This window comes from Chionomys nivalis, chromosome 10, assembly GCF_950005125.1.
Source record: "Chionomys nivalis chromosome 10, mChiNiv1.1, whole genome shotgun sequence".
NCBI classification, from domain to species: Eukaryota; Metazoa; Chordata; class Mammalia; order Rodentia; family Cricetidae; genus Chionomys; species Chionomys nivalis.
In genome coordinates, this window is record NC_080095.1 from 4,614,686 (window position 1) to 4,632,718 (window position 18,033).

General features: G+C 42.8%; 1 protein-coding gene across 2 annotated transcripts in view; it reads left to right on the top strand.

Annotated features, from left to right (window-relative positions):
* Dnah11 (dynein axonemal heavy chain 11) overlaps nucleotides 1-18,033 on the top strand; it is a 312,765-nt gene that overhangs the window by 159,500 nt on the left and 135,232 nt on the right. For both annotated transcript variants that reach the window (XM_057782825.1, XM_057782826.1), the window contains exons 47-54: nucleotides 682-847; nucleotides 1,816-1,918; nucleotides 8,049-8,288; nucleotides 10,650-10,811; nucleotides 11,075-11,268; nucleotides 14,605-14,767; nucleotides 16,764-16,887; nucleotides 17,539-17,681. In XM_057782825.1, the coding sequence (XP_057638808.1) occupies nucleotides 682-847; nucleotides 1,816-1,918; nucleotides 8,049-8,288; nucleotides 10,650-10,811; nucleotides 11,075-11,268; nucleotides 14,605-14,767; nucleotides 16,764-16,887; nucleotides 17,539-17,681 (1,295 nt within the window). The remainder of the gene's footprint in view (nucleotides 1-681; nucleotides 848-1,815; nucleotides 1,919-8,048; nucleotides 8,289-10,649; nucleotides 10,812-11,074; nucleotides 11,269-14,604; nucleotides 14,768-16,763; nucleotides 16,888-17,538; nucleotides 17,682-18,033) is intronic.

The following is an 18,033-nucleotide window of genomic DNA, read 5'->3' on the forward strand; positions in this document are numbered from 1 at the left end:
ATCTGGTTCCCGAGGGGCGATGGGAATAAGGTTGCTTAGCGGATGCTGATCAAATCAGGACGAGGAAGAGGTACAGGTGTCAGTATCCAGAAGGGAGAATTTCAATGCATGACATTGGTGATGTCCAGGCAGAGAAGATTTAGGATGGAAGGCCCAGCTTCAGCAGAGAACGCTGTGGGAGGCAATGGACTGAGTCTGGAAGGTGACTGGGGGATGGTGGCTGAAGAGAAGAGCAGGAGGCTGGAGTCAGAGCTGCTGCACACAGCGAGATAAGCTGTCCAGTTCGGGCACACTCATGGGAAACAGAGTAGCTGAGCACCATAGCTGTGGAGACCGGGCTGTACAAACCGAGGACATTGCATCCCACATAGGAGCGATGGTGGACCATTGAGAGTGAGCAAGAAACTGACCGGATGCTAGCTGCATCTTGGGAAGAAGACTGGCTCCACTGGACCACATACCAACTAATGTGGCCCTGGCTGGAGGCCAGAGTGAAGGAAAAGGAGGTGGGAGCAGGAATGTAAGGAAGTGACACCATTTGTAGACTGTGGTTGGGCAGATGGGGTCAGAGAGGATTCCTGGGAGGCTTTCCTGGCTGACTTGATTTGGAAAAGAATAAGTAAGGGTAGAAATGTTACACTCTGCAGGACATTTGTGACAAAATTATATATATATTTTTAGGAATTCTTGAAAAACCTCTAGAGAAAAAAGCTGGCCGCAACTATGGTCCAAGAGGGAATAAAAAACTCGTTTATTTCATTGATGACCTGAACATGCCTGAAGTGGACTCGTATGGCACTGTCCAGCCACATGCACTGCTTCGGCAGCACATTGACTATGGGCACTGGTAAGCAAAGCCCACATTCTACCATCCGCCAAGAGCTCGTTATTACAGTGCAGGGCCATTTGAGGACAGAATTATCCCAGATCAGGCAATCTGGGATTTTCTTTATCTTTGATTTGTAATCTTGATTTTTATGTGTGTGTGTGTAATTATGTGGGCATACATATTTGTATATATGTGCCATGTGAGGAAGTCAGAGGTCTACACCAGATACCAGGTCTCTTTATATCTCAGTGTTTGAGACAGGGTATTTCATTGGACCTGAACCTCCCTGACGCTAGACTGACTGGGCCCAGGGATTTGCCTGTCCAAACTGCTGGGAGTGCAGGTGCATGCTGCCAGGATGCTGGTGATCTGATCTCAGGTGTGTGTGTGTGTGTGCGCGCGTGCGTGCACGCGCTTGCGCACGTGCGTGGCCAGCACCCTGCTCGCTGAGCCATCTTTCCAGCCCTCCCTTTATATATGTCTTAATCACATTAAACAGAGCAGTTTCCCTTTTTATCTCTGTAAGACTGGATTGAAAAGGAGTCAAGCAACGTAGCAACTGTGTGGAAATTAAGTCATAAGTTATTGAAGGAAAGCTTGGCTTTACCCTGTAGGATGTGAATGTTCGATCCAGGCTCTCTAGTTTGCTATCCGTGACTCGACGATTTGGTGAGGGAGTCCCAGCTTACCCACCGACCCTCGCTGTGAGGACAGCATAGTTTGCACTCATGTTAGAGCCCCGTGGAAGCCAATGGGCAGTAATAGTTTATATTGATTCAGCTTCTGATCTTGGCTTCGGCATCCAACAGTTCTGTCATCTTCTGTTTTCTGAGCTAAGATTTTGATGTCCTAGATAAGACCAAGAAGGTCAAGCTTGCAGAACGATCATAAAGATAAGGTGTCTGTGATGAAATCCTTCACAAGCTTGAGGATCACTGTTTTGTCATCTTGTGTTTAGATTTGAGGTTCTGTTTTCTGTCCCTTAGGTATGATCGACAGAAGATGATGCTTAAGGAAATTCATGGCTGCCAGTACGTGGCCTGCATGAATCCTATGGTGGGCAGCTTCACAGTCAACCCAAGGCTGCAGGTGGGTTTCATTCTGCTCTCCCTAGATGTCCCCAGATATCATATTCAGGATGTAGACCAGGCTGGGCATGTTGGCCCACTCTTGAAATACCAGCACTAGGGAGGCTGAGGCAGCTGTGTTGTGAGTTCAAGGTGAACCTCGGCCACACAGTGACTTTCAAGGTAGGCTGAACTCCTTAGTGAGACCCTCCCTCAACAAGACACAGCATCTTGTTTCTTGGTACTTATAAAGACTCCCACTGGACAATTAATTAAACAGATATGTTTTTCCTAATCAATCCAGTATTTTTAGTTAAGTTTTGTATTTATTGCAATGAGTTGACAGCATTTCTTTCTAGGCCCGCATCCACCACCACCTGCTTCATTTGAACTCTGTTTAACCTCTGCATTAGTTATATTTGACGAGGAGATGCTGGCACGTAGTCATTAAGGAGCACTCAGAGTTTGCACTGGGGTTCCTTCTTTGTCCTCCCTGTTCTGTAAGCTTGACAAATGTTTCATGGCATGTGTACACCATCAAAATATCACACCGAATAGTTTCTCTGCCTGAAGAACCTTCTACATCCCCCGCAGGCATCTTTGGAAAATCATTTTTTTCAGTTTTATTATTATACTAAAATACATGTTGCATAAAATTTATCAACTTAACCAATCACTCTAAGTGGACAGTGAGTGGACTAAATGCTTTTTTCTGCCACATCACCACCATCTGTCTCTGTGAGACTCTTATGTGAAACTGCAGCTCTGTCCATTAAGCAATGATACCCCTTCCTCTCTGCTCTGTGCCCTGACAGTCCCCATCGGACTTTCTGTTTCTCTGACCCTGCCTTCTCTAAGTACTTCATTTAGTGAGACCAACACTGTCTGAGGACTGGTGTGCTTCACTTAGCATGCTGTGCTACAGATCACACACATCACACAGATCACACAGATCACACATACTGCAGCATTTCCTTCTGAAGCCTGGGGATGCGCTCTTCTGTCTTCCATGCTGCATTTTGCGTATCTGTTCACTCACCGTGAACACCGGGTCACTTTCATGTTTTCCCCCTCTAGGGAGAATAAAGCTGCTCTGAACATAGGCACACAAATATTTCCCGAAAACTCTGCTTTCAGTTACTTTGGCTGTCTACCCAGAAGTAGAACACAGAATCAGACAGTAATTTGTTTATAGCTTTTTGGGGATCTGCCATTCTGTTTCTACAGTGGTCATGTCACCCTCCACCCCCACCAGCAGTGCAGGAAGTTCTGGGCTCTCTACACCTTTGTCAGTCAGGATTCCTGCTTTATAGTGGTCATGCTCATGTGAGCAGGGCGGTGTCAGGATAGCTGTGTTTTGCATTTCTCAGGTGATCAAATATTGAAGCATCTTTTCATGTGTTTTTATCCCCTTGTAAATCTTCTTTGGGGGAGATGTTATTAAAATCTTTTTGGTCATTTTTGGATCAAATGTTTTTTGTTAAATTTTAAGCACTCTTTCCATATTGTGGATATTTAATTCCTTTTGATGCAGTGGTGGTGATTTTTGTTTGTTGTTTTTTGAGACAGGGTTTTTCTGTAACTTTGGAGCCTATCCTCGAACTTGCTCTGTAGACCTCAAATTCATAAAGATCTGCCTGTCTCTGCCTCCCGAGTGCTGGGATTAAAAGTGTGTACCACTACTGCCTGGTGGATATTTAATTCTTAAACACTGATCACTTTATTGTGTCAATAATTCGTTCTTTTCCAGAATGTTTCATAGTATGTGGAGGCCCAAAAATGTGAGACTGTTTTTACGCTGTCTGATGGTTAGAGAGTTGTTGGCAGCAGGTAGAGCCGCACATCCTGAATCAGGATGTGCTTACTTGGTTTTTACACTAAGATGGCTCATATAGGTAAATTTATTTTATCAGGACAGATGGTCAGGATATGTAAGCATATTTTTGTTGTTGCTTTTGTTTGTTTGTTTGTTTTTGTAACATGAGGTTAATTGGGGAATGGCTGTCTTTGGGATATTTGGTCTAGAGTGACTTTACTGTCTAAACAACAAAATGTTAATAACTTGATGTCTTAAAGTGTTAAAGCAATTAGCTGTTTAAATTGTCCTTTGTATCATGTTAAAGAAGCCTTTTGTTGCCTTCTTCCCCCTTTTGTACTGAGGCACAAAAGCATATGGAAATCAGATGCGGCTGATTTCAGTATTCCCTGCAATGCCCTCCTAGTACTGTCCAATGGTTTCTGTTTTATTATTTTTCATGTATCTTTACTAATTTTTCTAAATCCTCATGCCTACTGGCAAGAGGTATTTTTTTCAAGACTGATCGCCAACATATGGTGCCCAATGTGGGGCACACCAGTAAACCCCAAAACACACAAAAGTGTGACCAGGAGTACAAGGGAGTATGTGAGGAACCCACAAAAAAAAAAAATCACACCACAGTGGAGAGGTGAATAATGAGCGCGCAAAAATAAATATTAAATAATAAAAAAGAGAAAAGTGGAGCAAAAAAAATTCAGGAGTAAAACTGTAAACATTTATAAATATGAGACAGAAATAATAATCAATTATCAATACACTTGCTTGGATGTATTTTAATAACTAGAGGAGCTAAAGTGAAACAAAGACAAAGATATATAAAGTTTATAAATATTACATTCCTGCCCCCACACTGGGCGTTTGCACCACTGCCTTCCGGCTGCGGGACTCAGAGAGGCCAAAGTGAGGCTTCGCCTTCACCCATGCAGGCAGCGGTGCTTCGGTCATGTAGATGCTGCCTTTGTTGCTGCTGCACCGGTGGGAAAGATGGAGGGAATGCGGCGGTTGGCCTAGCAACAGCCAGAGTTACCGCTGAGATTGTGGCAGTCCACGCACACGTGCTGAAGCAGGCTGAGTCTGACCCGCGCTGTGCGGCGGAGCCAGAAGAGGCAGAAGACAGGAGAGTTTAAAGGGCTGCGCCTCCCACAGTCAGCGCCGGGAGTTGGTCAATGGAAATGCCTAGAGGCGAATTGACCCGCGAATCAAGGAGCCTATATGGATAATTCTATGACTTTTAACAGAGGAGAGGATTCAGGAATTCTAATTTTGTGATTACAAAATTTAGAATAAAAAAGCAAGGTTAGTAAAAATCAGCATAGCTCTACCCTCCTGAGCTTATGGACAGAATAGTCTCAGAGTCACTGCAATGGTGGATACAGAGAACCTGAGCTAAATTTGTCAGTCACCTCTCATGCTGGTCTATGGTGGGACTGCTAAACCAGAACCTCCTGAGTCCAAGTCCCTGGCGGGACATGGCCAAACAGCAGAGGGAACATGGTTTGTGCCCACCACAGGTCCCAGAGACAGCTAGGAGCCGAGCCTTATCAGACAGCCAAGCCACAAAAAGCTGCTTCAAGAAACTGCAGCTTCAGGCCCAGACAGGTGTCTGTAAACTGTAAATGAGTACAAGTTAAGCCTGTCAGCTAGGTAAACTTGCAACTTGGATCAAAAAAGTAACTTACGGGCTGGAGAGATGGCTCAGAGGTTAAGAGCACTGGCTGCTCTTCCAGAGGTCCTGAGTTCAATTCCCAGCAACCACATGGTGGCTCACAACCATCTGTACTGAGATCTGGTGCCCTCCTCTGGGGTGTGGGCATACATCAAGGCAGAATGTTGTATACATAATAAATAAATATTTTTAAATAAAAGTAGCTTACAAACTTTTAATAAGACATACAATGGTGAAAACTGTATTTAAAATGTCCTTAAAAAAAAGACCTTGAGCCACTACATAAACTTCTTAAAGGAAGCAGTGATCCAAATTCCAGTAGATAACTTACAGGAACTGCCATACAGGTACTCACCAAGGTAGAGTATGCTATACAAAAACAACAAATACATTTTATTGTAATTGTAAATAATCAGCCTTGGCAAGCATATATATTACCTATAACATTCCTACAACAGTATTATGGCAAAATGGTCCACTTTTATGGCTACGCCTTCCCATTTTGCCAATTAAGATATTAATACCTTATTTTAAAGCAATAGCTTATTTAACACAAAAATGAATAAAATTTAAAAATTATTTTGGCAAAAAAAGACAGCTATAATCAATGTTCCTTATACTAAGTCACAAATTAATTGGTTATTTCAAAATAGTAATTCTTGGACAATTGCATTTGCTCAACTTAAAGGCCCAGTTGATAATCTTTTCCCAGCTGATCCATTGTTGCAATTCACACAGCTATATTCCTTTATTTTTCTTAAAGTTGTAAAAGAAAATCCCTTTAAAATGCTATGTTAATTTTTACACAAATGGGTCTTCTAATAAAAGAGCTACATATGTTGTTAATGGTAAAAAGGAATTGTGGAGTGTGCCCATGGCTCCTTAAAAACACAACTTCAAAATATAAAAGCAAAACAATTATATCCTCAAACATCACATAATGCCTTAAGCAATATACTTTTTACACCAAGCTTCTTAAATATAGATGTCCATGAACAATCTTAATTAATTTGGGATCAAAGATATGTGGTGTGGGACAATTGTATTCTGTCAATTATATTTAAAAATTATATTTTAAATAACTGGTCAGTAGCCAGGCAGGAAGTATAGGTGGGACAACCAGGCAGGAAGTAGAGGTGGGTCAATGAGAACTAGAGAATTCTGGGAAGAAGGAAGCTTTTTATGCAGTTATGAGCCCGGCACAGAAGAAGCAAGATGTGACTGCCTCGCTGAAAAAGGTACCGAGCAATGTGGCTAACATAGACAAGAATAATGGGTTAATATAAGTTATAAGAGTTAATAAGAAGCCTGAGATAATGGGCCAATCAGTTTATAGTTAATGTAGACCTCTGTGTGATTTCTTTGGGACTTAATGATTGTGGGAACTAGGCAGGACAGAAACCCCAACAATGGATGTGTTTTCACTTTTTTCACAAAAAATAAAATAAATAAAATAACTACACATACAGCACAGGAGTACTAGCCCTGATGACATCACAGCCACTGATGATTCCATAGGAGAAGAAAAAAGGTTCCTAAACTCATAATCCTGACTTCCTCATACTATAATGCTATGGGCCAAAAAAGAGGGCCCCTAAGCCAATGTTCCTGACTCACTACAACTTACTATACAGTCTAAAAAGGGGGTAAAGATCATAATGACAGCTGATGATTTCCAGCCTCTTAATAACTTACTACAAAAACTTCCAAACCTAGTGAGTCCTGTTTACCTTAAAGCCAGACCAAAAACACAGACTAAACATTTGACTGTTTTACTCTTTGGGACACAGAACTCATTTTGCCAATATAATATTCAATCTACTATTAAAATATAAAACCTAAAACCTGAGACCTCAATTTTCCCCTCGGGGAAAAAAGATCCATGACAAAAAGTAATTAAAGCCCCTCTTTAAATATAAAATGGAAGCCTCTGGGTTCTTGCTGTTGCTCAGAGACTGAGACAATTACTTAAAAACAGCAATGCTGTTGGTCTCTCAAACATCAGAGAAACCTTTTGTCTTTTGATTAGAATGGATTTTTAAAAAATGTAATTTGACAAATTGTGTATTTGTTGTTAATTTCCACTCCAGAATTATGGCATTGACTTGTTAATGTTTGTAACTTCTTTAATTCACTATAAGGTGTTAAGAAAAGTTTGACATTTCCAATAAATTCTTAAATTTGACATATTTAATAAAAAAATTTAAATTTTTAATATAGCTAAAACTTGTTTAAAAAGCACTCTAGACCAATTAAAAAGGGCATTCCCAACCCAGGTGATTCTTCTGTCCTTTAATTAGGAGACTGTAGCCACAGGAGCATGATTCTTCACAAAGAATTGTCTAATAGCAGATGAACTCTCTTGACAAAAATTTGGCTTAAAGACACAAAGGTACTTTCTCCCTTAACCCTTTGCTTACAAAGATTAGCAGTCAAAGATAGTTTAATCCTATTTTCCTTCAGGCACCTAAGACATAGACATATATAATTAAAATGCATGTACCAAAGACGGGTAAGTCTGGGAAATGGGAAAGTACTCACATAAGGCAGATGTGATGATGATCTGTCCTGTTATAAAAAGACAGGCTTTATTAAAATTAATAAAATGGGGAAAACTGCACTTTCTGGTTTGGTTGATATCTCTGTTATGTGCTGATTGCTTTTCAGAGGCATTTCACTGTGCTTGCATTCAACTTTCCATCTGCGGATGCCCTGACGACCATCTATGGTCAGATCTTCCACTTCCATCTCCAGCAGCAAGCATTCTGCCCATCGGTTCTCAGGGCCAGCCCCTCTCTGATCCAGGCAACTATAGCATTCCATCGGATGATGGCAGAGAGTTTTGTACCCACAGCTATTAAATTCCACTACATTTTTAATCTGAGAGACCTATCAAACATCTTCCAGGTACCTCAACTGGCAAGCTAGCTTCTTGAATATCAGGATAACTTGTGGCATTCATTTATAGAACCATTTCAGTTTCAGCTACACTTTGTTATTTTGTGTGTGTTTTTCTTCTTTATTCATAAACCTGACTGTGAAGGAACATGCCAAACTTTATGCCCTTCTTATCAATGGGGTGGTTCCCTTCAGGTTGCACAACATCTGTGCTGATACAGCAAGGTTCCTGAGACTTGGTGATTCATAGACAATGAGAATGTATTGTTCCTAGTTCAGTGGTGCTAAGTCACGGTACCGGCAAGCTCTGTGTCTGGTGAGGACAGTGCCTTGAACACTGTGTCTGTCCACAGCAGACAGGATAAAAGGGAAAATACCTAGCACTGCTTGTATGAGGTCACCTCTCCATTATGATTTAATAGGTGCCAGGGGCCCCATCTCTTCATATTATCACATTGGCAATTAAGTATTTTTTTCATTGTGTGTATGTGTGTGTGTGAAGTGTGGGAAAAGGGTACATTCTACACATGCTTGTGGAGGTCAGATGACAACTCTATGGAGTTGGTTCTCTCCTTCAACCTTTACATGAGATCTGAGGGCTGAACTCAGGTCACCACCGATCTGTCTCATTGGTCCCACAATTTAGTTTCAATACATAAATTTAGGGAGACACGCAGCTTGTGGTAGATAGTGAGTAAGCAATAGCAGTAAAGGTAGAATTTGAACTTTGTAAATAAAGGCTTTATTATGCCAAATAAGAGGAATTGGTCATGTTTTTTGCATAGAACATCAACGTATCATTTTAAACACTTATCAAAGTATGAAATTTTAAATTATAAATCATTTGGCTTGATACTGAAAATTACCTTGATTGCATAGTATGTTCAGGACAGATACAGAAACCAGGGTGATCTGAAGTAGAGTAAGGAGGCGTTTGAGATTCAAGCTGTAATGTGTGGTAAAAGGGCAGTGTTCACTACTGATTATATAAAGGGAATCCTAAAGAGGGACTGGAGATCTTGAGTTGCTAATTCAGATGTGATGTGGTCCTCTATGGACAGTGAAGTACCTGGGGAGTTGTCTCAGACTCACAGTTCCTTTGTGCAGAGGGCAAATGAGGAAACCTCACAGGACTTCCACTCACAGCTCTCTTCAGGACCTCAGAACCTGACCACACCATCAGACAACAGCTTGGGAATAGCATGGACCGTTCGCTTTCACATCCGCGTTTCTAGCACCTGCCAGAGAGGCTCTGCTTTGTAAAGTCTCTTAGCAGAAAAACTGAACCATGCTCGTCCTAAGTCTGCCTTCCAAGAGAGGACAATCTACATTTGATCTTTTCTACATTTGATTTGTTTTTTCATTTGTGAAGTGAAAGGGTTTTGATTAGCGGATATCAAAGGATTAAAACAAGGAAAGTCTGTACCCTGTTACTTTCGTTCTGTCTGGGCTCTCGTTTTGTTAAATCTACTGGAAGCTGAGATATAGGCAGAGGTGTGAGCTTTAGCTCCTGCTGACTCCTGAAACCATTTTAATTCCATTCCTTAAACTGCATGTGATGAGGGAGCTGGAGAGATAACTGGGCAGATAAGAGCGCTTGCGGGTCTTGCAGAGGTCCCAGGTTCAGTTCCCAGCACTAGCTTGATGGCTCACCGCTGTCTCTAACCTCGCTTCTAAAGGATCTATCTTTGTCCTCTGGCCTCTGGGGTATTGCTCATATGTTGTATGCATCCGTGCAGGCAAAACACTCATGCATATAAAATAATAATAAATAAATCTTTTTTAAGAAATGTGTATGATGAGGGAGAAAGAGATGGCTCAGAAGTTGAGAGCTGAGTTCTTCTAGAGGACACAGGTTCAATCCACAGCACCCACACCATGGTTCATAACCATCTGTAACTCTAGACCCAGGGAATCTTATGTCATCTTCTGACGCTCAAGGGCACCAGACACTCATGTGAAGCACAGACATACATGCACTTAAAACATTCATACACACTTTTTTTAAATGGGTATTATACTTGAATTTCTATAATATCACTTATCAGAAGGTGAAATGAGCTTTATTTGCACACGTGTATAGTGTAGAGTTAAATAAATCCTAAATGTGAGAGTGACACTGTCTTCTGAATTAAAGATGTGTTTCTTTTTTTTTTTTTTTTTTTTTTTTTTTTTTTTTTTTTTTTTTTTTTGGTTTTTCGAGACAGGGTTTCTCTGTGGTTTTGGAGCCTGTCCTGGAACTAGCTCTTGTAGACCAGGCTGGTCTCGAACTCACAGAGATCCGCCTGCCTCTGCCTCCCGAGTGCTGGGATTAAAGGCGTGCGCCACCACCGCCCGGCCAAAGATGTGTTTCTAATTCCTCTCATATAGGGGATTTTGTTTGCTTCTCCTGAATGTTTAAAATGCCCAGAAGATTTACTGCACCTGTGGCTTCATGAATCATCCCGTGTTTATGGAGACAAACTGATAGACACAAACGATTGTGACTTGTTTCACAGGAAAATGCTGGAAGCTGCCCATAAGTACTTTAAAGTAAGTGCTGGAGGTGAGCGGGCACTGTTCAAAGGCCTCTGGCTGGTGTGAGACCAGACTTAGCGCCTCTGGGCTGCAGGTGAGCAATCACACTCCCTTATCCTACAATAGCTGAGATCACAATGTGCTATATCCGGTTAAGGCATATTGTCTGGTCTGCTTGTGCACAGACCTGCTGGCACGAGCTGGTCTCTTGAATAGGCTCCTGCCCGGGTGACTCCTCGGTGGCTCTCGTCCCACAGTTTGTCTGTGTTCTCCTGCAGGGTGCTGACGAGCACATGCTGCTGCAGCAGCCCCTTATTTATTGCCACTTTGCGACTGGCACGGAGCACCCTTGTTACATGCCAGTGAAGGACTGGGAAGACCTGAAGGCAGTTCTTAGAGAAACGGTAGACACCTACAATGAACTCCACTCTGCCATGCACCTGGTGCTGTTTGAAGATGCCATGCAACATGTGTAAGTGCATGGGTCACAGCGGCTATGCAGTCACAGTTCTTACGGCAGTAAAATGCACGTCACTGTCCATTATGTCACAGTCCTAGCTGCATATACAGAGGAAACTGGTTTCTAAACAGCTGCAGATCCATACAAATGTTGTATTTCACTGCAGCCCTGTCAGAGAAGGATGGGAAGAAAGAGAAACAGAAGTGACTTGTGGGATTTGTGGGTAGGACTTATGCCGACCTTCGTGGGTTAAGTGGGCTGTGTTGAGTGCCCACTGCATTCCAGGAAGCAGCATAGACGATTCCTTTAGTGTCTTAGAGCAGCTAGTGAAAAGAAAAGGTGAGCACATCTTCTTAGAAGGAAATTAACGGAAGTTGCTTGCCTTGGCATAAAGCCCGGTGTGGGCAGCTACACCCAGTGCCTTCTCCAGTGAGTATGTGAATTCTCCAAGTGAACATCTACCAGAACATGAACAGATGAGCAAGAAAAATGCCCCAGGCGTAATGCGTTGTGCCAAGAAGGACAACGGGTAGGTGGAGGAAGAAGACAGAGGTTGAGAAACCAAACCCTCATCCAAAACACACAGAGTCTGGTGTTTTCTTTCCTGGAATGAGACATCTTGGGGAGAAGACCCCAACCTAATCTCACCATTGCTTTACTTTTCCTATCTATTAAACTTTCCACACATCACTTCCAGGAAGTCAGGTCCGTTTTTAATGTAGCTGGGATTTGACTGTACTCTCTGTCTCCTAGATCCATAAAATGCTTTAGGCTTTAGAGCAGTTAAGATTTGGGGGTAAAGGAAGCTCAACCTGTACTGGATTTCTAAAGAGAAACTGGGTGTCTAAGGGAAGAGGTGACATTTTTTTTAAGATGAGATCTATATGACTAGCTTAACTGATAATAGAAAGATTTAAGAGAAGCACATTCTAGAAGCACATTGCCTGAACCATGAATGTTCAAGTAACAGAGTAAAAGATCAAAGTGGCTGTAGCATATGTAACTTAGATTAAAAACAGGGCAAGCAAAATACGAGGCCGGAGAGTCATAAATAGGCCTCATGTACTCAGAACTTTTCCCTCTTTGAAAACCTTTTTAGTCATTGATTATTAGATGACACTGTGGTGGGATTCCACACACATTGTGTAGTAAACAGCACTCCACAGAAATCTACACTGTGCACACAGTAACAACTGGAAACATAATGATCATTTCAAACAAACTGCAACAAAGGATACAGGGACATTACTGGGAGCCTACAAATCGACTCCATAAGGTCTGTTCATCTTTTCAAGGCCTTGTTCCAACAATTTGTGTGATCTGATACTTGTTTTTATCAGTCACAACTAAGATAGTATTTATATAGAAGGAACATTCTATTTATCCTTTGGTGGATATGATATATATCCATTAAAATTTCTTGAGGTAATGGATTTTTAAATTCCATTGCTTAAAAGAAAATCTGTTCATTTCCAGGCCCTTCCAGTAGGGTTTCTTTTCTTATAATGAAGACTAGGAACCTTGAGGACACTCTGCTGGATGGCCTGTACCGGGATCTCAAACTGCTCATCTAAATTGTTTCTGTTACCACCAAGTGGGAAGTCATCTTTACAGACAATACAATTCCCCTTGCCCAAATCACCCTCATTCTCCCAGGCCTTTCTATTAAATGACAATGGATAAGAGTTAAAAACTTTAAAAGTATGTCATAAAAGTGAATCAATAAGAACAAGAAAAATTACTCATGAAAGAAGTGAATCTGAATGGAGAAACTATAGGAAATTTAAGAGTTATTCTAGAATGTTTAGCCTTGGGGCTAAAGGGAAATGCTAAGGGCGACCTGCAATCACTGCTGCAAGCATGCTGAGTACAGCAAATTACTGGCCACACTGTCCCCTGTGATGTCATAAAATGCTGTCAGCACATGTGACCAGGTAAAACTGATCCTCCCCAACATGGAGGGAATCCCTTTTCCACATGGGAAGACTATCTTATCTTTAGTGTGGGATTCTCCTGGCTCAAATCATAAAGTGTTTATGATTTGGGATTCTAAGAGTAAAGGTGAATGACTCAGTGGTAGGGATAACTGAAGAGTCCTTGAGCTTTGAAGAAAGGGACATTGTCACTTAGTGAGTCCTGTTGGGCAAAAGCCTGGAAACATGCCTTAAGATGCAACCAAAGCCTAACTCACCTGCTGTATCTTTCCCAAGGTGATCTTGTTAGTGTGGTCCCATGACATAACATCTAATGGAGTCACAGGCTTGTAACAGCAACCTGTCTTCTCAGTTACTAGAGACTTGAAGTGGTATTACACGTCACTCCTGCGAGACTCCAACTTCAGTTTTCCAAAACCAAGAGTGATGTGGGTCATCCAGGGCTGGACTTTATTTGTTTCAGAAAAGCAAGGATAATAACGTCCAGCTTCTGTAGCTGGCCATCTACGTACTTTCTATTTTGTGGTGTTTTTTTTTTAAATCTGTATAACACATGTAAGTCATTTTTTTTCAAGTTAAAACCAATATATTCCTACCTGGAAAATGAAGGAATGATATCATTAGTATAAACATTCAGAATCTCTAGACTAAAGTAGGGTGAGGGGTTAACTGGTCTTGGAAGAAACTTAACTTTCAGATACCCATGGCTGATGTGGCCTCCATGTGGCTGCCTGAGGTGAAAGGGCAGCAAGAGTCAAAGCAAGAAGCAAGTGATGGGGCCCGAGAAACCGCTCAGTAGTCAAGGACCAGGTTCAGTCCCTAACACTGACAGAATGACTCACAACCATTTGTAATTCTAGTTCCAGGTGGATCCAATGCATCTTGTGACCTCCTTAGACACCCAGGACATGTTGGTGTGTGTACACAGACGCAGGCAAAGCGTTCACATAAAATAAAAGTAAACAGATATATTTTAGGGGAATGGATCTTCAGTCTCCGTGAACGAAGCACATGGAGATGTCTGTTGATCCAGGCCAATCCTTTCTTGGTGGTTTGTTTTGTTTTGTTTTTTTATGAAGTGGTTTTAGAGCAAAGCTTTCGTGCAAATCTCCCTGAAGGTCTTTGTCCCAGGGAACTGACAGAGATTTGGGATTTTTCTTGTTAATCAAAAATATAAAAATTGAAGTTTACACGTAGGCCCCGAACATCCTTTCAAGCAGCATAATGCAGTATGAGTCCAAATGAGTCCTCCCTGGGTAACTTCCTAGGCAGGTATTCCAGGCCTGATGCTCTCTGCTGGGGAACCATGCAGACAGGGACACAATCATTCCACTAAAGCTGGTGTTCCATCTCTACACTGCTACCATCCAGGATGTTTGGTTTCATGACTCGATGGGGCTGGTTCTTTCTCCAGGTGCCGCATCAGTCGCATTCTTCGGACCCCTCAAGGCCATGCCCTCTTGGTTGGAGTTGGGGGCAGTGGCAAGCAGAGCCTGTCTCGGCTCGCTGCTTACATGTGCGGCATGGAGGTCTTTCAGATCACTCTGACCGAAGGCTATGGGACCCAAGAGCTTCGGGTGAGAAACGGACCAGCAGAGCAGGCACCCATTCATTTTGTTTTGTTTTTAATTTTTTATTTAAAAGGTTTTTTTCATTTTACATACCAACCACAATTTCCCCTCCCTTCCTTCCTCCTGCTCCCCTCCCCCATCTTCTTCCCACACAACCCCCTCATCCACTCCTCAGAAAGGGTAAGACATATCAAGTTGAGACAGAACTAAGCCTCCCCCCCTTGTATTGAGGCTGAGCAAAGTATCCCTCCATAGAGAATGGGTTTCAAAAAGCACTGGGGATAAATCCTGGTCCCAGTGACAGTGATTCCACAGACTCCCCAAGCCACAGAACTGTCACTCACATTCAGAGGACCTAGTTTGGTCCTATTTGGGTTCCCCAGGTAGCAGTCCAGAGTCAGCGAGCTCCCACTAGCTCAGGTCAGGTATCTCTGTGGGTTTCCCCATCATGGTCTTGACCCCTTTGCTCATGTAATCCCTCCTCCCTCTCTTTGACTGGACTCTGAGAGCTCAGCTCAAGGCTTAACTGTGGATCTCTGTATCTGCTTCCATCAGTTACTGGAAGAAGGTTCTGTGATGACAGTTAGGATAGTCATCAATCTGATTACAGGAGAAGGTCAGTTCAGGCACCCTCTCCACTATTGCTAGACGTCTTAGTTGGGGTCATCCTAGGGATTCCTGGGAGTTCCCCTAGCACCAGGTTTCTCCTTAGCCCTATAATAACTCCTTTTATCAAGATATCTCTTTCCTTGCTCTCCCTCTGTGTACTTCCCCAACTCAATCATTCCATCTCCTCATGTTCTCTCCCTCCGTCCCCTTCACCCCCCCATCAATCTCACAATTTATCTTCTCTCTCACCCATTGTTATCACAGAGGATTAGGGCCAGGACCCAGTGAAATTTCAGGTATGGATGGTCACATTCCTTCTATAGCCGGAGCACGGTCCTGTGTGTTTAAAGTCATCATCAGGTTACTTAGAGTACCTAACCCCAAGTAAATGTCACCGCAGTCATTGTTGTGCTGCTGCGTAGAGGTAGCCACAAGAAAACAACATCTGTAGGCGATGAGCACACACACAGTATGCCCTTGGGCTTTTGTTTTGTTTGTTTGTTTGTTTGTTTGTTTGCTGTTGGTTGAACCTGTGGCTGTGGAGGGCTGATTGTGTTTCTGACCCATTTTTCTTGCAGACAGAGCATAAGCTGGTAGTGAATCCATGTCAGCTCTGAGATGTGGACAGGGCCTCCCAACTGTATGGGAAGAGGGGCTCTCTTCAGAAGTCCCTATGATGCCTTTGTCTTCACGGCCAAGTACATTAACACATTTTATAATTTGTATAGGCTCAATAATATAAGCCTGGATGAAAAATATTGTCTTAAACATATGAACATGCTTTTATTTCTGCCTTAAATGAACTCAGTGATCAGTGCTGCTCACGTTCTTATGTGACAAAGGGCAAGAGGGAAAGACGCTTCCTTTGTAATGCAAGCTGGTTTCCTGCCCATGGATAGAGCGTGAGAACAAACTGCAGTGGACAGCGTGTTTAGTAAACTGTACTGTGTATTTAAATTTTTGCATTTCAATCCATAGTAGTACTTACAAAATATGCCTAGAATTTGTGGCAAGGGCTATTTTAAACTTTTTTAAAAACATGCTTTTAATATTGCCTACCAAATAATGAGGGAAACCTACTTTCGATAAAGAGGAGATTGTTGAAGTGAGCAGAGCTGTCACATGCTACCTGACAGAGGCGTCACTGAGTTCTGAGCACTTTATCAGAAGATGTCGGGGCTCAGCAGCAGCCTTTTCACCCACAGACTCCGCTAAGTCACATGATGCTCACCAGTAAATGCCCAAGTTGGAGATGCTGTGTCGGGTCACTGGGAGGACAGCCATGGCTACTGCTCCATATTCCCTTACCAATTCTTCCCACACCCAGCCACACACACCCAACATCCCATCCGCTTTTTAACACAGCGTGAGGCATGGTGTCCTTCCCTTACAGGTAGATCTAGCCAGTTTGTACGTCAGAGCTGGAGCCAAGAACATGCCCACCGTGTTCCTGCTGACAGATGCCCACATTCTGGACGAGAGCTTCCTCCTGCTGATTAATGACTTGCTGGCATCGGGTGAGTAAATGGGAACATTTCGTGAAAGATCTTTCCCAATGACAAATTAGCTGTAGTTTCAATGAAGTTTCAGAAGAGATAATTTATCTTTGAGATGTTTGCTAGTGCAGTCTTTAGGGAGAAAGCTATAACCCTAACTAATTTGAACTATATTGCTTCCTTAGTCGGTTTATGGATGAGAGGTGCCTCCAGCAGGCCCCAGACAGAAGTAAATGTTGTTCCTATGTGTGACCTGTTGTGTGGGTCTAGACGATACGCTGCTCCAGTGGATATGGGGAGTCGTGGGGTGACCAATGGGGTGACCAGTGGGGTGTTGGTCAGGGGCTGTGCGGGTTAGGAAGTGTGGAGCATGGGTCTACAGAATATGGGTCTGCAGGATTTGAACATCCTGTGGATTGAGGTCTAAGAGGTGTGGGTCTGGTTGGGGTGACCCAGGGGGTGAGGTGTAGAGGACACGCAGTTGTGCGGCTAACTGCTTACTCTCAGTGAATTCTGTGTCGTACCAGAACAAAGACAAAGGAAGATGACATTTCTAATTTCAAACGTTATCTTTAAGTGCAGCTTCATCTTAGCGTTCCAAACACTGGAAAATCCACTGGAACCTATAAATTGCAGCATCATTGTGTAATTCTGTCCATTCTTTGGGAGTAGGTGACATCCCGGATCTGTTCAATGATGAAGATATGGACAACGTAGTTTCCGGGATTCGTAATGAAGTTCGTGGTCTTGGCATGGTGGACTCCAGGGAAAGCTGCTGGGCATTCTTCTTGGCCAGAGTCCGACTCCAGCTCAAGGTAAGGAACATCAGCGTCACCTTTATATGATTTTAAAGCTGCTGCTGGCACTCCTAGCATCTCAGCCAGGATTCATATTATGGGTTTGAATTTCAGTGACTTATTTTGAAGGGACGGGTGTGTTTTTCCAGGCCATGTCTGCAGTTTGTCCCTGAAGTGAGCTGTAGTGCTAAGCTGCTGGGAAGCTGGGCTGAGCAGTGTGTACAGTGTGCTGCTAAAGCCGTGACAGTGGAGGAGGTAAGGAAGGTTACCAAGAACTGGCCTGTAGGAGGGACCGTGTTCCACTTGTCAGGTTCCGGTCCGAACTCAAGGCAGCAGCATTTAGGGAAAGGAAAGTTATGTTGTTTTAAAT